The sequence below is a fragment of the Lepidochelys olivacea genome, assembly GCF_965140295.1.
Source record: "Lepidochelys olivacea isolate rLepOli2 genome assembly, chromosome: 16".
NCBI lineage: Eukaryota > Metazoa > Chordata > Testudines > Cheloniidae > Lepidochelys > Lepidochelys olivacea.
This window is the reverse complement of record NC_140426.1, coordinates 2478810-2502901: the sequence shown is the minus strand read 5'-3', so window position 1 is coordinate 2502901 and position 24092 is coordinate 2478810. Positions and strand designations below refer to the sequence as shown.

Sequence of the window (24092 nt, the reverse complement as noted above, 5' to 3'; positions counted from 1 at the left end):
CCTGTGACCCGGAAGCACACGCGCACCCCTTCCACCCTGTGACCCGGAAGTGGCTGTGAGGCCCGGGCCGGCCCGCTGCCCAGGTCTCCCTCCCGCCCCGAGCAGCATGGCCTCCTCGCGGGCCCCCGCCATGCGTCTCGTCCCGGGGCGGGCCCCGCTTCCCCAGCCAGGCCCGGCTCCATCCCCGCGGGTAGGGTCTCGCCCGGACGCTCCGAGGCCGTTGGGGGGCCGCTGCGCACCCCTCGGTGTCGCGCCGACAGGCCGAGCCGGCGGCGGCGGGCGGGCCGTGCCTGGGGGCGGCCCCGCCCCGGGCCTCGCGCGGGCCGCCGGCCAGGCCCGGGGAGGGCCGCGCCCGGTGCAGGGGAAGGGGCTGTGCCGTAGCCTCCGGCGGGCAGGCGAGCGAGCTCCGGGGCAGGCCAGGGCAGAGAGCAAGGGTGTGTGATGGGCCCCCTGGGGCATCCCTCACGGAGGGCAGAGTCAAGGTCATTAACTCTGCGTTTCCTGGTTGTCAGAAGTCGGAGTTTTGCTGACCTGATGTTTTGGAGGAAACCAGATTGAACTGGGCAGCCGTAGCTCTGTGTGAACGAAGCTCTTTGGCAGCGATGTTACTTTTTTAAACATAAAGGGAAATGTTGTTGTTCAGAGCAGGGGCACGTCTATGCTGCCCACATCACAGCGCGGCAGAGCTGTGACATGGGCAGTGTAATCACGCGTTATCGCCGCGGGGGAGCTCTTCCAGTGATTACAAAGAGCACCCCGAACGAGTGGTGGTGGTTTTATTGCTGGGAGCGTGGCTCCTGGCGATAAAGAGTTGTCTATACTGGCGCTTTTCAGCACTAAAACTTTTGTCGTTCAGGGTGGTGTTTTTTCACACCCCGGACGACAAAAGTTTTAGCGCTGAAAATGGCAGTGTACACAGCCTTAGGGATCGTTTGGGAAGTTGTAGTTATTTAGGTTGGCAGTTGAGACACTACTGTGGCTAGGTTACGGTGAGAATACCTAGATCTCAAAGCACTTTATCCTCATTGTACAGATGGGGAAACAGAGGCATAAAGAGGTGTAGTGACTTGGGGCTTGTCTATGCTGTGATGTTGTCGACAAAACTTTTGTCTTACACGGGTACTTAAAAAAGCCCCCCGCCGTGAAAGACAAAAGTTTTGCCGATGCAAGTGGCAGTGTGAGCATGGATTTGTCGAAAAAGCTAACGCCGCTTATGGGGCTGGAAGTACTTTGTCAGCAAAAGTGTCAAGAAAGTACCGAAAAAGAGTGTTTACCACATGCTGACTTTTAGCGACAAGGCAGTGTCGACACAGCCTTGTCACTAAAAGCTGCGTGGTGTAGACAAGTCCTTGGAAGGGGTTCTACATCTCCATCTCCAGCGTAGGAGGCTCAGAGAGGTGTGTGGAGAGGCCCATTGAGCTCACTGTGATGTACTCATGTGAAGAGGAATGCCTCATGGAGCCTGAAACAATAGCTCTGAGATGTGTATCTGTTCATCTGAAGCCTGGTCTACACTAGGGAATTAAGTCAGCATAACTATGTTGCTCAGGGGTGAGAAAAATCCACACCCCTGAGCAACATAGTTAAATGGACCTAACCCCTGATGTAGACTGTGCTAGGTCAACAGGAGAGTTCTCCTCTGGGTTTAGCTACCACCTCTCAGGGCAGTGGATTACTTGTGCCGGTGGGAGAACCCGTTCCATCAGAGAAGGGCACGTCTTCACTGAAGCGCTACGGCTGCAGCTGTGCTGCTGCAGCAACTTGTGTCGACATGCCCTGAGTCAGTGTTCTCATCCCTTTTCGCCAGTGCTTGAGGGCCTGTGACACATGTCAAGCATCTGTTCTCAGCTCCTCACCCCATCTCTCAGCAATGTGTTCTTGGGGCATGTTCCTAGCATGCCTGTTCTCAGCTCCCCACCGAGAGGGGCAAGGCTTCTCTGGATGCCGGCTCACATGGGGGAGCAGAGAGTGGAGTCTGGGGCTCAGATACCCCCAGATCCCTGCACACATGGAAGAAGAGAAAATGGGAGGTGTCCCCTGCCCCAGTCTCTTCCCCACATTTCTGTATCATCCATCCCTTATCACCCATACCCATTTGTTCCCCTGTTCTTAATCCCCTCTCTTTTTGCTCCTGCCCCAAAGCCCTCTCCCACACTGCTTCTCCACCCTTTAATCCCCCGCATCCCAGGAGGCATTTGCCTGTGTAATTTATGTTCTTTTCAAAAATAGTGTGAGCACCTTCTGAATTTTCTGCTGTGCTCAGATTACATTTCCCCAAAATGAAAAAAACAAAACACCCCTTGACAGAGGCAGATTATAGCCACATTCTTACGTTTCATTTTCAGCTTTCTACCAATGGCTGGGTTTGAATTTCCAGTGCATGGGGGTTGCTCAAGTACAATGGTTGTAACGTTTCCTCTTGACCCACTCAGGTCCTGTGCTTACTGTCTGGTTAGCAAACCTCTTGGGCACATGCACAGCGTAATCCAGTGTGTGCTAGTCTCATGCCCATCTGTAGGCCTAACTCTTTTTCAAATACCATTTTCACTTTGGTCCACCAAAGGCTTAATAAGAGCCATACACTAACTGGGGAAAATGTCACGTAACTGGGACCATTTAGGGCACTCTTATTCCAGAATAAGAGCATCTAAACATAGAGTTATGCCAAAGATGTTATGAGATCATTGGAAATGGATCCTTTACATAGGGAATAGAATGTTATAATCTAGTAACTGGTTGGTTTGACCTTTGTGTATATTTTGGAAAAACTGGGGAGTATGGTGGGGTAGGGTGTCAGTGGAATGTGTTATAAAGGGGAACGAACTTACTGAATCCCTCAGTTTCACAGCTACGTTTTCCAACAGTCTGGGGTCTTTTTGCTTTTGGAGGTCTTAATTATTTGTAGGGAGTGTAATTTTGTTGGGCATATTAACTGGACTCCATTGAAAAACATTGTCAGTCTTAAAGGTGACCTGCAAATAGTCTTGTACCCTTTTTGCTTCTATCTAATGGATAAAGAAGGGAAGAAAGGGTTTTTAAGTTTGTTTTTCCTGCTTGTTTTCTACAGGAGAAATTAAGGACCTGTCTATACGAAAAGATTCTCTGATGGAGAACTTGTGAAATGATGACAATTGTAATGTCATCATGATGACATCAGAAGATCAGAGAAGGTTCAGCTGTAAAGTGGAGAAGGAATTACTGTTTAGAATTTTTCTTCTGTTTACTTTTAGTAAAACTTATTTAGCTTCTAAGGCTAAGTAATGTTTTGAATAGTGAAATTCCTTGTGAAAGATTCAGATCCTTCCTCCTTTCAGTTAGAGTATTAAGAGCTTGCACCAAACATGCCTTATATCACCCAGAGGTCCTCAAGCAAAGCTAGAGAAGAGCAGATTCTAAATTTTAAGGGCTTGTCTCTAGATGGAGTTATTCAGCAATATCTCTGTGTGCATCCTCATATTCTGGAGCATGAGTGTGTTGTTCTGGTTTAGCTGAATCGAGAGGAGCAAGGCGGCACTCTTATTTCAGAATAAGAGCATCCACGCAGGGAGTTAATTGGAAATAGTTGATGCCGTTTAAATTTGCACCTACCTTAATTAAAATTAACTTTCAAGTGTCGCCCCAAAGGAAGAAACTAGCAGGAAAAAAAATGGTTAAAGAAAGCAAAAATCCTTTCAGGCTAACATAAAGAAGCAGAAAAGATCACAAGTCCAGGTTTTTAAAAACTCCTTTGCAGCTAACTCTTCTTTAACACAGTTTTGCTGGGGAATAGTCTCAATGTTCAAGTGAATCTTTTATATATAATTTCGGGGCTTCTCACCTGGATGACGTCATTAACTCTTTCTCACTGGGGGATGCTGTCTCACGCAGCTGAAGAGATTGCTGAATTGCTGCTTTGTAGCCAGATAAATATAAAATGGGTCTTTTGAAATCCTGCCTTTATTCTCCAGGCAACAAAAAACAAGCTCTCAGAGGACAGTGATGCTCCCCCACCCAAGAGATCCCATATCTTCTACGGCAGTTTGGAGGAGAAGGAAAGGGAACGTCTTGCCAAAGGAGAATCAGGGCTGCTGGGAAGAGATAGAGTGAAAGCTGCGATTGAGGCAGGCAATATTAACATAACCAGCGGTAAGAGTGCACTCTGCGTAACACCCTCTTCTTGTTTGGGCCCTGTGAAATCTGCATTAACAAGAACACAGACAGAATGAAAACATTAACGTGGAATCCTGCTCTCCCTGGTACTAAGGCTGCTGCAGGACGCGTCAGGGAGGGCTGCATGGCTGAGCTAGGTACAGCCGGACTTAGGAGAGTCATGGTGCTCCCGATTGGGAGCCCCCTGATCTGCTATGGTGTGTGCCGGGGGGGAAGGCGCACAGATGTCAGGTTGCCCCCCTCCCCCTGCTGGTATACCCAGTCTCAGCTGGGATGGGGGGGACAAAGGGGCACCTGTCTGCACCAGCCTCTGGCTGAGCCTGGCTGCTGTCTGAACAAGTGTTCAATCTGGTGAGTGCACTGCTTAAAGAGACAGCATGCAGACATACTCCCCTAATACACACGCTGTCTCACTCACTCCCCTAACACACACGCACTTCTGTGGACTTCTTGTGTTACTGTTCAGCAGTGTCAGATTGGTCATATTACTGAGTGCTACTTTAAAAGGTGATTTAAAATGTGTCACTTTTACCATATACTGTATATTTGCAGTATGTTTTGTTTAAATTATAGGAATTTTTTTTTTAAATCCGCTTTTCCCATTGCAATCCAATTCTGAACATTTTTATGCATTCATAGTAAGGCTACTTAATTATTGTCAGTGTATCAAACAATCTTGATTTAAAAACCCCGCTTAAAGATGGAATTAATTTTTAGCTGACTTAGAGACATTTATAAGGATAATGAGTCTTTGTTTAGGTTTGAATATTGGCCAAAGTTGTAGATGCTCAAACTTTGCCCAGCTGAAAGGCATGGAGGGCCTATGAAATCCACATTAACAAGAACACAGACGGAATCAAAACAATAACATGGAATTCCCACTCTCGCTTCCAGCTGTGGCCCCAGGGCTGGAGAAGGGTGAATTAATTTTTTAAAAATAAATCCAAAAATCCACAAAAATAAAATGGATTTCATAGGACCCTAGGCATGCTGGCAGCTTGCCAGAAGCCTGAGGGTTGCACTTAGTCAGCTGCTGCTCTTTAATACAGAGGTTGGGCCTGCTGAGACTACAAGTCCTAGTATCCAATGCTTCATCTTGATTTGAGCAGAGTGTCTGGAGGAACGTGGCCATTGCTGGTACCAAATATCCCTGCTTTAAATGGCTGTGAGAATCATTTTTAAATTATGTATAGCTTTTAGTTGTTAGAATTGTCCAAACCTTTGCTGCTTTAATTTCATTTGTTGTTGTTTTAATCTGATGGCTCTGTTTCTGGCGTAGGTGAGGTCTTTGATCTTGAAGACCACATAAGTGAGCGTCAGGCAGAAGTGTTGGCTGAGTTTGAGCGCAGGAAGCGTGCCAGGCAGATCAACGTTTCCACGGATGACTCTGAAGTCAAGGCATGCCTACGAGCACTTGGGGAGCCCATCACGCTCTTCGGAGAGGGGCCTGCAGAACGGAGAGAAAGGTGCTGTGCCAAGCCCTTTGTGTGGCTGATAGTGGTAATCACCCCCAGCCCACTCAAATCCCCTGTCAAATTCCTTGAGGTGTTGAGTGCAGCGAGTATTGTTGTCCTGTGAGTCTTCATGGTGATGTAGGAGTTGAGGGGAGGAGACAGTGAAAGAAACTGACAATTTCTCCTGGCCAAGATTATCTAGAACTCACTGAGTGAATAGGATTAACTTTTGATGCATCTCATTACAGACTGAGAAATATCCTCTCGGTGGTTGGCACAGACGCCTTAAAAAAGACCAAGAAAGATGATGAAAAATCTAAGAAATCCAAAGAAGAGGTAAAATCTCCCATTCTTAGTGTTTGCTGGCTGTTAATGCAGAGAGGAGGAGACTTCTTGACAGCCTATTTGGCAGCCTGTATTATTTCCAGGCCTCTGTCCTGGTGGATTCAATAGAGGGTCTGATAATATGAATTCACTCCACGCATCATCCCTTCCTGCCACTGCTGCCCATTTGAAAAAGCCTGTTGCTTCCACTTTCATAACCTATTGAATCAGGGGTGTCAAATTTGTTGTGTAGAGAGGGCTGCATTCCACTTTTAGTTATTGTCCAGGAGCCAGAAGTGTAGATGTAGGGCTCCATGCCCATCTCCTTCCACAGCTGAACACTTGCTGCTGGCAATGAGAGGACTGCATGAAGAGCAAGGCCAGAATATGTCTTAGTTACTATTATTATTATTAAGTACTTTATTGCCACATTCAATGTCTTTTAGTGGGCAAATATCCCCTTGCCCCACCCACTTTGAGCCATCGCACCACTGTTTCTGCCTTTCTCCACCCTCCTTTCTCTCCCTCTTAATTTTGTTTTTCCTTTGTTCTTCTCTCTGCATTTTCTTCCTTGCAGCAACTCTCACTTCCCATCCCCTGGACTTCCTTCCCCGTTCCGTCTGCTAAAATAATTAGTTATGCAGTGGTTAAATGAAAAGCTGAGACTGTGCAATCTGAACATGGCACGTGGGTTGTGTAAACATCTCAGACAAGCCAAATCTGGTCCATGAGACCGTATGTGTGACATATCTGCCTTAAACCCTTCTCTAGGGATAGTAGAATCACACTAATCCACACTTTATAAACCCCCGAAAATAGCTGCTTCCCACTCCCAGACAGATTTACCAGCAGATGCTGCAGTGGCATTCTGGTACCATGGTGATGGATGCAATGTAGGGCACCAAATAGAATAGTGACATCACTCAAACTGTTTCTGGGTTGGTTTGTTTTTTAGTATCAGCAAACTTGGTACCATGAAGGGCCTAACAGCCTGAAAACAGCTAGGTTGTGGATCGCCAACTACTCACTCCCCAGGTAAGGAACCAGGTTACAAATTGAAAACAGTGGGAGAAGACATAAGCTGTTATGAGGAGCAGCAGACTTGTTAAACCAAGCTAATGATTGCCCTGTGGTGGGCAAAGCTGGGAGCTTGAGAACAGGAGACTCATAGCTGTGGTTGGAGCCAGGCATAAGGGACTATGGGGTTGTACACATAATGAGTAGCGCTGGCAATAGCCTAGCTTTGAGACCAGGAAGGGGAGGACAGGACCTATGTCAGCCCTAGAGCAGGGGGATGTGAGGTCTAATCACTCTAATTTTGCTCATTCCACAGGGCAACGAAGCGGCTGGAAGAAGCCCGTCTGTACAAAGAGATTCCAGAGGCGACCAGGACATCCCAGAAGCAAGAACTGCACAAATCCCTGAGGGTAAGGAGTGGTTTCATCTCTGATCGTAAGTGATCAGCAAGAGATGGCTCTACCAGAGCAAAGCTTCCAGACCTAGAGTGACTTCCCAGCTGTGTATTATGCTCCAAGCCCTGCCTAGCATGCTCTGCCCCTTCTCTGATTGTGTGACCAGGCTGGGCCTTGAACCTAAAATGGCCCTGTCCCGTCAGTGATTCAGAGGTCAGGGCTTGGGTTTAATTCTTAGAGCCCTGCACGGATACAAATTTATATCTCAAACAGGAGACGCAGACAACTGCATGGAAGGGATGGGGGCAGGGCGGGGGTGATATAGCCCTGCCAGAGGACCTGCCAGCATGGGGCACTGGCTCCTGGGAGCAGGGGCCCCACATTCTGCTCCTTTCCCCACTGCGGTTCCCGGGAGAGCCCTGCAGTTCCACCGATACCGATTTATAGCTGCGGATATCCGCATCCATGGATATAAATTTGTATCCGCGCAGCTCTGTTAATCCTCTGCCTGCAGGGCAAAGGGATGGAGACGCTTCTGCACGAGTAGCCTGTGACGATAAAGAAACTGCCTGGACTTGTCACTGGCTTGTTCAGCAGGGAAGAGGGATCATGGTTTTTTTAAAGATTGTTCTCTCACCTGCTTCCGTGGCACCTGGGAGTCTTAAACCAATTGAAAAAACCAACACAGTAACAATTGTTTCAGAATGAGTCAATGAACCACCTTCTCCCCTGCTGTTAAAATGGAGCTGGAAGCCAATTCAGAGCTTAAAAGAGCATTCTCACACTGTACTCTGAACCCAGTAATATTCTACCTAATACCTCCAGAGGGGGGCAGCTTTAGATGGGTGGACTCTTTCCTGAGAGCACCCTGGCACCAGCTCTGGTGAAATCAATGGTGATTGCACCTGGTATGGAGGAAAAGAAGGGCCCAGACCACATAGGGCTCTCTGGATCAGAAACAACACTTTGAAGTGCACCTTCAAACATATCTAGTAGTGCAGGGCCCAGTAAGCTGAGAGCCAAGTAGTGCCATTAGACAGAACTAGCTCTCAGCACTTAGGCCTGATCTACATTACAAGTTAGGTCGATGTAAGGCAGCTTATGCTGATCTAACTTTAAGTGACTACACTAAAATGTAGCTCCCACTGATGTAAGTCGCCTACTACATTGATTTAATAACACCACCTCCGTGAGAGGCGTAGCGCTTAGGTCAATGTAGTTAGGGTGACACTGTGTCCACATAGACACTGCATTACTTACATCACCTTTTGGCTGTCAGCCCCACCATGTGCAGGGCTCACAGCTGTCAGTGCCCCACAACGTCTTGGTGGAAGTGCTCCTGGTGAGGATGCACAGCGCAGACAGAAGGAACATAGTGTGGACGTGAACCACCACTTTAATTACTGCAGTGGCTGTACATCGACTTAAGTCAACTTAATTTTGTAGTATAGACCTGCCCTACAGTAGAATGGGTCTGTTGCATGGAGGTAGCATGGGGCTGGGGCAGTTCACCTCTTTGCAGAGGGACTTGGTGAGGGCCTCTGTTCTCTTTGCTTGGGTGTGTTGCTTGAATGGCCCCCTTAAAAGGGGAGACTCTTGCTGGTTTGTGCTGTTTTAAGTCAGAGTTGTCTTTGTGTCTTTGCAGTCCTTGAATAATTTCTGCAGTCAGATTGGGGATGACCGCCCGATATCTTACTGCCATTTCAGTCCAAATTCCAAACTCCTGGCTACAGCCTGCTGGTCAGTTTCCTTTTACAATACTTTTTGGGAGGGGAGGGGTGAGAAGGATGTGGCAGAGTCCTGGGGGATTTATTCTTGGGGGAATTCTGTGCCAAATTTTTTTAAAATTGCGAACAATATTTTAATATTCTGCATATTTTTTGTCAAATTAACACCATATAATCATGCAAACTTTCAATTATCTTGGTAATTTATTTCAAAATACCTTTCAGCAAGTGACTGTAACAATATAGACAACAAAAAAGATTCAGGAAATGTTTTTTGACAAATAGATCCCTTACTAGGCATATTAATACAGAACTTTGAGTAATGATTCCTTTAAACTATAATACAGAAGTGTATTTTCCGTACCCCACAGAAGCAGTGAGAAGGCTTTGGGGAGACAGGGGTAACGGAGGAGCTGAGGGAGAGGGAAATAATTGCTGGGAAGCAGCCTGGGAGTGAACCCGGAGGGTTGTTGGGTGTTGGTGGGAGAACTATGGAATAGGATTTTTTGGGGGGGCAGGGATTGTTAGGGAGCATCCCCCATGCAGACCCTGGCTGACCCCTAGCCTCTCCCATTGAGTCAAGTACATCTGCCCTATCCCCGTGTGTCCCTGCACCCCAACTTCCCATTTAGCCAGGCATATCTGCACATGTCCCAATGTGGTCCTGTACCTCCTTGTCCCTATGAGGCCCTGCACCTTCATTCAGCCAGCCATAGCTGCCCCTGTCTCTCTGTATCCCGAGACCCTCAATCCCATTCAGCCCCAGCTCAATGTCACCCCACTAGCTCCTGTGCCCCTGCCCCAGTCTGCCTCCCGCACTAACTCTTCTGAACCCCATTGTGTGTGACCACCCCCAGCATCCCCATGTGCCCTGCTCTGTCCACCCCCTACCATATCCCGTGCCTTCTCACCTGGACCTGCGGGGCAGGGCGCTGTGAGGAAGGCAGCCTCTGGCCCCTCCCTCTCCGTGGCTGGCTGCTCCAGCCATGGAGTCAGGTGCCCTCTTTTCTGGCACCACATCAGCCCCTGGTGGGTGAAAGGTGTAATTTCAGTGTGACCCCTCTCACGGCTTCCCTTTGACACCTCGTCAGAATCCATTATTCTGCAGGGCGGGGAAAGACTGCGGTGGACATTAATTCTGTGCTTGCACAGTGGTGCCAAATTCCCCCAGGAGTAGGGATTTGAGATCTCAGTAAGGCTTATACCTGCTTTTCTAAACCCTGCCTTCACCCCATTCTAGTTCCTAGCAAGGGTTTGGAGCATCTGTTCCTCTTATAGCAAGGTCACAAAGTATTCCCAGCAGCTTCATTTCATGCCCTCACTTTTCCCTTCTGTGCCTCAGGCCCTCACCCCTCTGCCCAGCCCTTCAGTGTGTGGTTTGTGGGATCATGTCATGCTCTAGTGGCTGCACCACAAAGAGGATCTGAGCCTGCAGTTTACACACACACAAAACCCTGAGTGGTACATTCCACCTCTACATTGGAGGTGGCTCTTCTTGCATTGGCTAAGAAGCGCTGCAGAGCAGTGAGAACTGTCCCCTCTCCTACTGGTTGAGCCCTTAACCCACAATCACTCCTCAAGGGAGGAGACTTCTCATCTGTTCAGTGGCCTGCCTGCCAAAGACCCCTCTAACCCTTCAGGGATCAGTTTTGTGGGATTTAAGACAGTGTTCACCAGTATTTTAGTCACTGCAGTAGCCCCACACTCTGTTTTCTTAGTTCGTTTTTGAGCTGTGCTCTTGGAGTTCACGCTCCCTCCTGTGCTGTGACAGTGTGACTCTGACCATGTTTCTTTGTGTTCAACAGGAGTGGCCTGTGCAAGCTCTGGTCTGTGCCTGACTGCAGTCTTGTTCATACTTTACGAGGTAGAGGTGCTTTTACTGAAGCAAGCTCTTTGCTAAGTACCTTGTTCCCCTCAGAGTCCGCTTATAATGTAAACCATTGCTATTTGGCTAAAGATGTTTTGGGAACTGGATTCTTTGTGAGTGACTCTCCGCAACTTTCACCAGTAATGGAGAGGGGATGAGAGGGGGCCATGAGCTCACTGTTTGTTGCTGGTCATTGAAATTGGTGGGGTTTTTTCCTAGTCTGCTGTGCTTAGCCAGATGTCCAAGTCCCTGGCTAGTCCACAGTGGGGAAGAGTCCTGGGGTTCCATGTCCAATAAGCCAGAACTTGGTTGCACAATTCTGACCTGATAAAACCTGTTGTCAGAAGAGCTGGTGGGGGGAAGCAGAGATCACCCAGCAGAGCATGCAGTCTTTTGACTTTCTCTTTCTCTCTCTCATCCCCACCCCCGCCAAGGGCACAACACCAACGTAGGAGCAATAGTGTTCCATCCCCAGGCTACTGTCTCCCTGGACAAGAAGGACGTGAATCTGGCCTCTTGTGCAGCTGATGGCTCTGTCAAACTCTGGAGCCTTGAAAGGTCAGAATGATACTGGACAGTTGCAGTATTGTTGATTTTGTTTTATTGGGCACTTAGCGCCTTTCTGCAAACACGTCCTGTTCTTCCTTGTACCTAACAGCTGGATATGAGAATTCAGCAGCGTCCATGGGAGTCTCTTCTGCTCTCTCTCCACACCCATTTGTCTTTTACATGATTTGGGGTGGGGGAGTCCTCTGCTGAGGATCAGAAAAGTCTGCCTGATGACTTGCTTCTTGACAGTGGAGCCCAGTTTTGGGTGATGGACTTTGTTCTAAGTGCTGCTGAGGTCTTAAAACCCTGCATTGGGAGTTCAGTGTTTCACCGTAGTCTTCTGCCAGGAGAAAATTCCCAGCTGCAGGTGCTAAGGAGTTAACTTTTCACATTGCCTGGGCTCTCAGCTAAAACCAGTATCAGGAGAGGAATGGACCAAATGTACCACCTTGCTACTGAAGAGTCATTGTTGGGATCAGAAGCAGTAGCTGAACACCATTGCATGGAGTTAGCTGTCATCGAAAGCCATGTCCAGCCTTCAGTCTGGCAAGAATAAAACAACGAGGAATGCAGGATATTGACATCTGGCTTATTTTAAAAGCAAAGCCCTACAGTGTGTCTCTGCATGAGACACAGGGGGCTTTGAGGGCCTCAGCTCCTTCCTATTAGCTCTGAGGGATGATTTTTAATTGCCTCTGGCATGGCAGCAGTAAATTTGCTGCCACGGGGAGATGTAGTTATTTGTCCCATGTGGACATGGAGATGGTTATCTCTTTAATTGGCCTGTTTGGATGAATGCTTTTCTTTCTGATACTCTTTCAAACCTCTTAGGGGCTGCTGGGCTGGTGAGTGTAATTATGGCAGAACTGATACCAGCCCATTCATGACCACCATGTGACTCCTTCTGCATGGCTGGTGTCGTGTCTTCCCATCACTGTACTGATTCTGGGCAACTGGGATGGTGATAACTGCTGCTCTTCTCTGCCATGTTCAGATTTCGTGTCCATTGTTTATTATTCTCTGTATTACCGTAGCATCTAGGAGGTGCTGTACAGCCACAGACAAGATAGTCCCTGCCCCAGGGAGCTCAGTCATTTAACAGTGTTATTGTTTATGTTGCTGCTGCTATTTTAATTACAAAGCACCTGAAAACAATAGGCGCTTCTAACATTCTAATTAATTCTCTCTTGGGGTGACCCTTCTCTTGGGTGTTTCTAGCCCTGGACACACACTCATGTGCATACAGGTTTTTGTCAGTCATTTTGCTGTGTGACCCTTGTGGCTGCAGTAGTGCGGGTGAGGCCTGTCCTCCCTGGAGAGAATGCGTAACACCATTGGTTTGTTTCTTTCAGTGATGAACCAGTGGCAGATATCGAGGGCCACACAATGAGAGTGGCACGAGTGATGTGGCATCCCTCCGGGAGGTTCCTGGGCACCACTTGGTATGTGGCGTTGATTTACTGTACTCAGGGTGCTAAGCTTTAGCTCTTAAATTATAGGAACAAATAGGAGCTGCTATATGTCTGCAGAGCGGGGTTGGCAAACTGATTGCCAAAGTAAGGGGGCACATCTCACCTCAAACTGTCCAACAGAGGTCACACCCAGCCATTTTTTGCAATAAGCCACAGGTTACTGCAGGCTGGGGCCTTAAAAGGGCAGGACCCTGGACAGACCTCCATTCTCTTCCCTTCCAGAGAGACCCTGTTGGTCTCCAAGTGAGTATAAAGTACAAGCTGTCAGAATAATATTTATCCCTGTGGAAACACTGACTAGTGGAATAACCACTTCCTGCCTTTTGGGATGTGCCAACTGTCAAAGCCTTGTTGTCGAGCCGTGCCATCAGCTCACTGCTCACAGCTGCTCATGGTTAACACTGATTTTGGTCAATAGAAAGCATGAGTAAATAAGTGTTGGAATACAGGTTCTCCTGCTAATGGGCTTGGGCAGGGGGTGGAGCAGATCCTATTGAGTCACTGTTAAGACCCAGATACCCTGAGGGCAGAGGATCTGGTCTACCCTGAAACCCAGCCGTACACGTAGTCCGAATATATCTGAAATGTTGGCTCCAGAAGGAGCCACAGACCCTGCTGCTTAGTGGAATCTCTTTGAAATACCCCCAGGGAGAACAGTAATAATCCTCATGAGTCAGTGACCCCATTCTCCGCTTCTCTTCCTTCCATTCCAGTTCCAGGGGCTCTCCAAACTCTGTTCCCTGCTTTGTGTCTTGCATCTGTAACTGGCAGGTTATAACGTACTTTTCCTGGGTCTTTAAACCATCACCTTACTCTTTGTTTAAATGGGGACTCACCTTCCCCTCCCCTCAAACTATGCATAGGTGTTAAAAATAATGCCTCTCTCCCAACAGCCCCCTAAGTAAATATCTGCCAATCTTCCCAGAGCACTGGGTGCCAAAGTTCACATGCTCTTCGGAAATCTGCCAGTCAGTTTCCCTTGGAACCGAAATGATGCAAACTGGCAGCTTGTCAGTATGACTAACTGACTTACCTGGAGAAACAAATTCTTACTCAGGTGCCGTCACTTGCATCTTTCAGCCCCCTGCTAGGAAACCTGCCTGTGGAGTTTCAGAGTAACAGCCGTGTTAGTCTGTATTCGCAAAAAGAAAAGGAGTACTTGTGGCACCTTACAGACTAACCAATTTATTTGAGCATAAGCTTTCGTGAGCTACAGCTCACTTCATCGGATGAATTCATGCATCCAATGAAGTGAGCTGTAGCTCACGAAAGCTTATGCTCAAATAAATTGGTTAGTCTCTAAGGTGCCACAAGTACTCCTTTTCTTTTTGCCTGTGGAGTGAAAGCTGGGCACAGTGAGCTGTAGGAGAGCATCTGACAGTGTGGGGCAAATGCAATTCTCCATGTGTGGGCAGTGAATACACATCTTTGCTCTGCACTCTGAGGCTTGTAGTAGGAAGGGGGCCTGAAACATAAGCCCTTATGTCAGATGCCTGGTATGAGGCCTGGGCTAAAGTAGCGTTCAAAACTTTGCTGATATAAAGCAAAATCGGGCTGTGAACTAGAGACAGGCTCTGCTCACAGAATCTGTCAAGAACAGGGCTGATATTGCAAAAACACACACTCCTAAGAGGTGCTAGGCACAGAGCATTCACACAAACACATTCCAAAAGGATGGTACCAGAACACCTTGATGCCAACACATTCCCTAAAGATAACAGGAACACACTGACCCATTGTAAAGATAAGGTCAGGATGACAGTGTGATGGATAGAGATGTACAAGGTGATGGGTGGTAACTGGCTTTGTCAGAGTGTGTCAACTGACACACTGCCCCTCTGACATAGTAACTTGTTTGTATTGATGTATAAAAGATATCTCAGAGTGAGTGTCTTTGGCTGGCCTGCGGACAATGGAAAGTCCCACCATTAACTGAGCTAGTCCATTGCAATGGGTATACATGTGTTAGTGTACCTGTAACAGTTGAGTCAGGGAATTAGGACCATGCTTCTTTGACAATAAACCTGACCAAGTGCCTTTGCTATGAACCTAGTCTGTGGATTTATTGGGCAGTTTGACTGGAGCCTCCTATATGGGCTTTCTGGCCAGAGTCAGTACAGCACACAAAGAGAACACACACGCAGCCAAACATCTGACCACAAGGCTGACTTGTCCCAGCAGCACTACCGCAGGCCTGCGTGTGCTACTGCATTTATACCACACTGGGCACTCAGTGGTGAAACGTTCATTTTATTGGCAGGATCTGTGCTCTCTTTGGTGGCTGGCCAGCTGGCTGCCTTTGTCATGTGGCACTCGGGAAGCATCCTCTTCCCCAGCACATTGCAGGGACACTGCAGAACACTGAGGATTTCTCAGTGTCATCAGGGTGACGAGGCTCGTTCCTAGTCATCCCATGCTGTGCAGCAGATGAGTCTGGGTTGACCAACAGTGATGTGCTAATGAAGCCGTTATTATCTGTGTGCGTTTCTAACGGTGTCTGAGCACCCCCATACCTTGTCGTCTGCGCCAAGGTTAGACTTCTGAAAAATACACTGAGTTGGGCACATGGCTTTGTTTCTCCAGCTATGATCACTCCTGGCGCCTCTGGGACCTGCAAGCTCAAGAGGAGATTCTCCATCAGGAGGGGCACAGCAAGGGGGTCTATGACATCGCCTTCCACATTGATGGCTCCCTTGCTGGGACTGGGTAAGATTTACACTGAACCTTAGCAAGGTTGTTGCTCAGGATCAGGTGCCCTCTTGCTGGGCTGGGTGTGTTGCTGAAGATTAGCATTTGGGCTAGTGACCACACTTGTGTGTTTAAGAAGTGTCAATGCTGAGTTTTCTTTCCCCAGTGGCATGGATGCCTTTGGTCGGGTGTGGGATCTGCGTACTGGGCGCTGTATCATGTTCCTGGAGGGCCACCTGAAGGAAATCTATGGGATTAATTTCTCCCCGAATGGGTAAGGAAGGAGCTGGCATGGTGCAGCTGGGGCTCTGGGAGCATGAACTCCAACTGAGACCAATGTGTTCTTCCTTCTCCCCCATGGCAGATATCACATAGCGACTGGCAGTGGAGACAACACGTGCAAAGTGTGGGACCTCCGCCAGAGGAAGTGTGTCTACACCATACCTGCCCACCAGAACCTGGTGACCGGAGTGAAGTTTGAACGTAAGTATCTCCCCTCCCACACCTTGGTTTGCTTAGCAACACTTCCTCCTAATTCCCTGGCCTGATGTGGCTGGGATGGCAGTATGTGCAACAAAACTGCAGAACAATCAGTGCTGGTAACAGCCAGAAATCCCAAAACTCAACTGACTGCTCTCCAGAATCTGCAATCTGGTGTTGGCAATCTGTTTTCTGCTGCTGTTTCTACATGCGAACCTCACCTCTTCCCCTCTCCTTCACTGCAGCTACGCATGGTAACTTCCTGCTCACCGGCGCTTATGATAACACAGCCAAGATCTGGACTCACCCAGGCTGGTCCCCTCTGAAAACGCTGGCTGGCCACGAGGGAAAAGTAATGGGACTGGATATCTCCTCAGATGGGCAGCTAATAGCAACATGCTCATATGACAGAACCTTCAAGCTGTGGATGGCAGAGTAGCTCCGAGCTGCCAGTGACCCGGGACAGGGAGCATCACAGACTGGGTTGTTCCTGGCTTTTTTTTTTTTTTTTTTTTTTAAATATAAAATCAACTGTTGCATCAACTACAATGGTGGCTAGAGTTGCTGGCTGGCATCAGCTTCCCCATGGTACAGGCGTGTCCCCTGTGCTGGGAGTTGGCCAAAGTCAGGGTTGGGCTGGGCTCCTGGAGTGATGCTGGAACCTCACTGTATAGGATTTGCTTTGTAGAATCTCTGCCCCCTGCCTCTGGGGAGAAATTCTGGTGTGAGCCATCTGCTCTTCCTCCCCTCCATCATGGACTTTACTCTCTTTGTTATACCTGTTTGTAACTACCCACACCCCCTTCAGATGCACTGTGCCGTAAAGCCCATCGGTTGGTATCACCCTCAAGATCAGTTTTATAGGAGACTTTCCCCAGCCATGGAGTCTGAATGATCTTGCTTTTGGCACAGAGCCAGCTGCTTCAGTCATTTAAATATGGCACATTGGTTCTCCTAGCGCAGAGACTGGATCTCTGCAGAATGTGGAAGCCCATGCCCCCTTGGGCATCTGCTGTGGGTGAATTTTAAGCATGGGAAGAGGAGGGAGTTTCTCTTGATGCAAAATCAGGCTTGAACTGCCCAAGATCCCCTTCCCCCTCTCTGATACTTCAGAGTATTAAAACACAAACACTTTCAAATCACATGGACTTCTCCAGCTTAAGCTGCCTGCAAGTCTCTGCTGAGCCAGTGCATACAGAGGTGTCAGTTACAGCTTTGATGCTAGTTTGTTTCACTTTAAGGTTCTTGCTCTAGCCACACACTATAGAAATCATAGAATATCAGGGTTGGAAGGGACCTCAGGAGGTCATCTAGTCCAACCCCCTGCTCAAAGCAGGACCAAGCCCTAATTTTTGCCCCAGATCCCTAAATGGCCCCCTCAAGGATTGAACTCACAACCCTGGTTTAGCAGGCCAATGCTCAAACCACTGAGCTATCCCTCCCCCCATAGAGAACTGTAGAGAACATTCACTTTCTCAAATCTTTCCAGGGAAGTTTTGCAGGTGCCTATTTCTAAGAAACCTGTTGTGACCTCAGTGTCTACTCGTTTCGGTTGTGCTGGAGCTGTGCCGGGGAGGGGCCTAAAGCATCTGTGACCAGCCACAGCTGTGCACCCAGGAAGCATCACAGGGGGAGGCATCAAGCCAGCTGTTGTCCCTCTTCTCTCCCTACACTTGGCTCAGCGATATGAAAACCTTACATGCGGCAGTGTATGTACTTGGGAGAGTGGATGGGTGATACAGGGTTGCTCATTCTCAGTTGCACCCTTCCCTGTGTTTTGTTTGTATGCACGAACCAATGCATTAAACAGGGCGAAGGAGATAGGAGAGTTCCAAACATGCAGATAGCCGTGCAGTGTGGAACAGCTGTCTGTTGTGGGCTGTCTCTGAAAAGTGCCCCCAGCAAGGGAGAAGCAGCTTCATCTTCTCCCATTCCTTTCAAGAGTAGCTGTGCATGCCCGCAGCAGAGTAGTTCTTCACCACCACCAATTCCTTAAGTGCTGTGGGGGATCATGGTTAGTGAAAAAGAATGAAATGGGACCCTTTTGGCTGAGAAAGTGGGGTTACTCCTTGTCTCTCTAGCTGACTACATGAAGCATCTGGTCTCACCTGCTCTTTGTCCCATCACCCTAATTCATTAGTGAGAGGGTTTCACCCCGAGGAAACAATGGTAGCTGACCAATACCTAGTGCACAGTCTGCTAGGAGTGGCCATCTTTCCAGCCCGGGGGTTGCAGTGGCAACATAATGGCCAAAGTGCAGCACAGACTTTGCATATAAACCCAAAACAAGTCCTGCCGTAATCCCAGCCTGTACAATGACCTTCACTGGGGTCCCCACCTCCAGCCAGCCCTGGCCTGGAGACACCACTTAAAATGTCCCGTGAGCTATCCAGTGCAATTTGCTCTTTTAAGATGTAACTCTACTAAGCAACCAATGTTTGGTCTTCTGGATAGTACCTTAAAGCAGGTTACACTGTAGTTTACAGGCAAATAGAAATCACTTGATTGAGCTCCGCAGCAAGACCTCATTTGGCTGAGTTCCCTGCAGCTACCCAGCCCTGTCCCTCCTCTGGGTTGCACCAGCTACAGTGACCTTAGAGGTGCCTGCAGAAGGAGCTGCTGCTGGAACAGGCTGAGATCTAGCTGGACTCTGACCTAGCAGGTCTTGCTTTATTAAACAAATGTAGCCACCTGCCTTCTGAAAGCATGGAATTCATTGCAGAGAGGCCCATGACAGCTCTCAGATGGTAACAACTGGATCCAAAGCAGCAGCCTGCACTCCTGAAGCCATCCAGTCCCTTATAGTTTCCTTAGTGGCTCCAGTTTTCTCTCCTCCTCCTGCCCTCACCCCATCCATCGGGCTGTCATTCCCCCCCACAGGAGTCCAGACTTGTCAGTCTCTAGCAGAAGGGATGGGTCCCATCATCATGTTACGTGCCCCCTTTCTCACACCAACAGGAAGTGCCTGCTATGACGGAGACTTGAGCCACCAATGGGGCTTCCCACAAGGATGGTGGGGTACAGCCTGCAGGAAGAAGGAAGCTCCACCTCTTCCCCATGACACTGCGGCCCAAGGCCTTTCCTCATGGCTGAATAAACGTTAAAAGTGGGTCCCTTTCCTTCCCCAGTTGTGGCAGTTGAATTCCAGCATTGCTGCAAGTATGTTCCTACCTCTCGGATTGCAGCTCCCACCACTCAAAGGCAGCCACCTCTGAGGTGAAACACACCTACTGCATGACAGTACACAGTAACCCTCCCCAACAATCGGGGGAAGGACATGAGGCCAAACTTCCATAACTCTTACTGAAGGAAGCAGAATATAATTATCCACGTGGCCAGTGGCTACCACACCTGCTCTTTATTGACTCACCTTCTAAAGACAGCACCTCCAGAACACTGGTTGAGTGCTGATGCAAAGGGAAGAAACCCCTGACTGGCTCATGGCTATTGCTTCCTTAAAGGTCTCCCATCCACATTAGAAAGGCCCAGGGCTGCTCAGTTTGGCTAAAGCACAACTTATGTGCAGAGTAGGCGTACCATGCAGTTCCTGCTAGCTGCCAGCCAGGTACACAATGGGGAACACTGTCACGGCTATTGAGCCAATCTAGGTGCAGAGTAGGCACAGCTGAGGAATCACATGTCAGCGCGAACCTGGGGGGTTGGAACAGCCTTCCCCCTGCTGCCCCTTCAAACAAAGCTACTGCAATCTGAGCCCACTCAGAAACCGTCCACATTTATTTTCTTGCCTCTAGAAAAGAAAGTGAGGTTGAGGGGTGAGAACAGAGGAGGAGCTGGGACCCTGGCACAGGAGCTGTATGTGTTTGATTGTAAACAACACAACAAAAAAGTGCAACAATTAGCTCAAAAAGACAAAAGATTAAATTTCTTGCAGGTCTTCGCTGTGGGTCAGGGGTCTGCTTATCCAGCAGATGGAAACAGCGCTGCCTCCCCCCTCCCCGCCCCGCGAGGACCTTTGGCACAACAGATGGTGTCAGTCTGTGGACATGAATGTCCTGGCCTGCATGTTGTCCTTGGTGGCACCCAGATCCATGGTATTAACCCAGGAGAGACAAGAAGATGAGTCACAGGAGAGCCTCTGGAAATCTTCACTGTTTCCATAAGATTCTGGCTCATTCCTCTTGGGCTGGGGTTTGCAGCATCCCCTCCTCTTGGGTCACGACCATCCAGTATAATGGCCTTGTTGCCCACTATTATGAGCATCTGTATTCCTGAAGCGCCTTGGCACTCATGTCCCGTAGTGCCTTGGCCCCAGACCCCATGACAGGCAGCAAAGAGCTTCAGCTGATGGGGCAGTTCCTGAACGCCATCCAGGTTCTGCTGCTCTTGGTGCACATGGTTCAGCATGGCTGCTGGGGAGCCCCCAGGCCTTTGGATGCAGCCAGGCCACTAGCATGACTGGGTATATCACTGAGAAGAGATCAGGAAAAAAGTTCATTAGCCAGAGGCTGCAGTGATGGCCCTGGAGGGTGCAGAGAGGGTTAAGAGGCCCAGAGCAGATGCAAAGTGGCTGATGTCGCCTGGGACATTTTGCTGTCTGAGAAGACGTTGAGCTCTGGACTCCAGTTATGGGGCTTGCCAAGCCCTCAGCCTATGCCCCACAGGAACTGCTTGGTCCAGAAGATGGAGAAGATGAGCAGCAGCGTCACAGTGAGGATGATGGCCATCAGGTAGGCGAAGATGCGGAACTGGGGGTTGCGTATGCACTGCCGAAGGGAAGAGCGGCTGGGGATGGAGGTCGGCCTAGGGGAAGCCTGGGAGCTACCTAGCCTGGGCCCTGGATCTGTTCCCAGGTTGAGGGTATAAACCCTGGGCTGGCGCAGGAAGTACCGTGATTTCTGCTCATCCTTTAAGCACAGCTGCCGGCCCTCCAGGATGATATGGTTGGGCTCCAGTTTGAGCAGCCGCAGGACATCCGAGTTGGTGGGCAGCTCGGTGATGGGCTGGTTGGAGGGGAGCACTGTGGGGTGGCGGCAGAGTGGGCATTGCAGCCGGTTGCGGTCAGGGGACACCAGGCTCAGGTGTGCCAGGCACTCGATACAAAAGTAGTGCTGGCACTCCAGGAGCTTTGGGGTGCGGAAGGTGTTGTTGAAGGGGTTCCAGCAAACCGGGCAGTCTGCCTCTGACTCCCCGCACAGCCCTTCTGACATGGTCTCAGTGGGGCAAGGCGCCATCCCCAGCTGCTGCACCCATGAAGCCCATTTGCTGTGAGGGTTGCAGGAAAGATGATCCCACCAGCTGCCTGGAACAACACAAAAGGCCCAGTAACAATGCATCCCTCTGCACCCCAGTGACCTGCTAATCTCCCCAGGCACGTATACCCTGCTCAGGACAGGACAAGATGAGCTGGGCAGCAGGGCAGGGGCTGATCCAGCCACACACTGCAAGGACCCCGGGAAGGGGAGAATCGGTACAGGTAACAGGTCAGTCCAACCAGCAGCAAAGTCCCTTGAGGCAGTGAAGAACCTGACCCCAGGCAGGGAGCTGGATGGGTGCTACAGGGGACTGAACATGAAAACCATGCTCCCAGTGGCCTGGTAAAAGTGACAACAAGAGAGATGTTGCACTGGCTCCAGTGTGATCTGATGGGCTTTCAAACAGACGGGAGAAGCCATGAAGCCATTATGCCAGGCTCTTCCTCCCAGCGACTTCAGCTTGGAACTCAGACAAATCCTCTGGTGATTGTGAACTCGGAGGTCTGGCCCGTCCAGGTGGCATTAAAGCTGTCTTGCAGGTGGCCCGCAGCCATCATGGGTCTGAGTGGGGAATGCAGCTAACCCTGATACAGAATGTCCTGGGGAACCCTTAATGCAGGATTGATGCATTCAATCAGCCCAGGAAACCGGAGAACACGGGCTGCTGCGTTGTGGGCAAAGGCCAGGCTGGAGCACGCCCAGGATGTCTACCCCAGTAGCAGCAGAGGCCCCTGTCAGGATTGGGCCCTGAGCAAATATACCCAGAAGCAGGTCTGGCCTTCCCCCAAAGATGCCCTCAAGCCAGAGCAACAAACACATTTCAAAGAAAATCCAAGTGTTTGTCATTGCATAGAGGTCTCAGCCTCTTGTTGGAGAAGGTAGAAAGATGCTCTGGTTACCAACCCCCTCATCAATGCAGGGTCAGCATAATGCCCTGGGCCCTTCCCACTGGGGGAGGGGCTCAGATCAAGAGCACAAGGGGGCACCAGGCTGCTCGTTCTGCCTGACAAACACTTGGATCCAGCTAGCCACATCTGTTCAATGCGTACAGCACCCAAATTGAGGGTCCGTTGGGAGTCAGTGCTGGGCTCCCAGCCTGGGCGTTGGAGAGACGCCCTAGCCGGGGCAGTCTGGGCATGGTCTGCGGAATGGCAACAGCGCAGAGGGGCGCCCTGAGAGCAGCGCCTGGCACTACACCAAAGCACCACTCAGGAGGGCTCCTGACTGATTGCCAAGAATCAGCACTACCCCCCCACCCCCGGACAAAGAACCAACCATGGCACAGCACGGAAACACGCCTGGCTGTGCTACAGAAAGCTCCCTCCCAGCTGCCCTTGGGGAACCAGAGGCTGCAGGGGACACTTACTTTCACAAAGGGGGCCCAGTATCACAGCTGAACGTCGGCCCCATTGCTAAGCAGGAGCCCCTGGCAGGGGGCACAGGGCAGCAGGGCTCTCCTCCTGCCCCTCAGAGAGGCTAGCAAACATGCCCTGTGCAATAATCCTCGCCCTTCATCCTCCTTTGCAGTCTGCATCTGCCTGCTCCTCGCTTGCAGCCACACACCATGGCTTAGCAGTGGGCAGGGCCAGCAGTGGCCTCAACAAACAGGTTTCTAGTGGAGAGAAGAGGGAGGGGAAAATAGCCATCCATGAACTAGCTGCTCCCGAGAAGGCTGCAACTGATTTTCATGGAGCAGCACACAGGGCACTGAGCTCCAAAGGGCTGGCAGTGACTGTTGTTTACAGAGTGCACCTGGCACCGGAGAGAGGCGTGGGCAGGGGAGGGGATAAAAATACCAACAGGAGGGAATTAGGTCATGTACATCAGCTTCCACCCCCAGAGCAGGCCCGGGCAGTTCAGGGTTGAGGCTCACCTGGTGGGTCAGGAGGGAAAGCCCTTCTGTCTAGGGCTGCTGGCCCCACACACCAGCTCACAGACAGCACCCCATGGATAGACAGGTGGCCTGCTGGCAGCCTCAGTGCAGAGGGGATGGGCCAGATAAGCCATGAGGCCAACCCCCTTTTCTTCTGAGGCTCGTGGGATGGCACTGGAAGAGGCCAGTGCTTAAAATGGGTGGGAGGGTGTCTAGCCTAATGCAAGAGCAGCAGCTTTGTTAAGAGAGTGCTTAAAGTTCACCCCACCAGGGACACGGGACGCTGGCGGCAGACCAGGATCACACGGGACATGGCAGCCTGGGGTCACATGGGACGTGGCGGGGTCATATGGGACGTGGCAGCCTGGGGTCACTTGGGACGTGGCAGGGTCATATGGGACGTGGCAGCCTGGGGTCACTTGGGATGCCAGCAGCCGGCCAAGGTCACACGGGACACTGGTGGCAGACCAGGACACTGAACATGGCTCTTCCTGAATCCTAAGCTAGAGCCCTAAGCACTGTGCCATCCTACCTTCCCTTTGTGCCAGTAACCATCCTAGCCCGTCTCCCTTCCCCCAGCTCACTGAAATGCACTGATCCCCACTGCCCCTGCCCCCCACCCTGGCCTCTCCTCCAACACTGCTTCCCTTGGCCTCGTTCACCCCAGGCCCTGCTTCTGCTCTAGCACCTGCCCATTCAAAAGAGGCAAAACCACCCGACAGAGCAACATAGACACACTGGATTCCTTGGGGCAACAGGGCAGCACTACCTGTCCCCATCCCCATCCCTTCCAGGCTCTGTTGTGCCTGTCTGACTTAACCTGCCAAGTTCTTGTGGCTGTGACCTTGGCCCTGCTCCCCTCTCATTTACCCCTGAGCATTGGG

General features: G+C 50.1%; 2 protein-coding genes across 2 annotated transcripts; one reads left to right on the top strand and one right to left on the bottom strand.

The window, feature by feature from the left end:
• The first annotated feature begins 26 nt into the window (after positions 1–26).
• Positions 27–17264, top strand: PRPF4 (pre-mRNA splicing tri-snRNP complex factor PRPF4). The gene is made up of 14 exons (XM_084650086.1): positions 27–190; positions 3948–4125; positions 5429–5615; positions 5852–5939; positions 6883–6962; positions 7261–7354; positions 8985–9079; positions 10872–10930; positions 11368–11491; positions 12835–12924; positions 15538–15660; positions 15809–15916; positions 16007–16125; positions 16368–17264. Exons 1-14 carry the CDS (start codon positions 107–109, stop codon positions 16559–16561), a joined length of 1623 nt encoding a protein of 540 aa, XP_084506212.1. The 5' UTR covers positions 27–106; the 3' UTR covers positions 16562–17264.
• A 2800-nt stretch (positions 17265–20064) lies between these two features.
• On the bottom strand, positions 20065–22873 carry RNF183 (ring finger protein 183). Its single transcript, XM_084650559.1, has 2 exons — positions 22702–22873; positions 20065–21382 (listed from the first exon to the last, which is right to left on the bottom strand). Exon 2 carries the CDS (start codon positions 21312–21314, stop codon positions 20727–20729), a length of 588 nt encoding a protein of 195 aa, XP_084506685.1. The 5' UTR covers positions 21315–21382; positions 22702–22873; the 3' UTR covers positions 20065–20726.
• Between the last annotated feature and the right edge of the window lie 1219 nt (positions 22874–24092).

Bases quoted from the DNA above. Each gene is read 5' to 3' on its own strand.
- PRPF4 (XM_084650086.1), top strand. From the start codon at position 107: ATGGCCTCCTCGCGGGCCCCCGCCATGCGTCTCGTCCCGGGGCGGGCC. The intron at 5,616-5,851 runs GTGCTGTGCCAA...ATCTCATTACAG, and splicing joins CCTGCAGAACGGAGAGAAAG to ACTGAGAAATATCCTCTCGG. The intron at 15,661-15,808 runs GTAAGATTTACA...TTCTTTCCCCAG, and splicing joins GGCTCCCTTGCTGGGACTGG to TGGCATGGATGCCTTTGGTC.
- RNF183 (XM_084650559.1), bottom strand. From the start codon at position 21,314: ATGGCGCCTTGCCCCACTGAGACCATGTCAGAAGGGCTGTGCGGGGAG.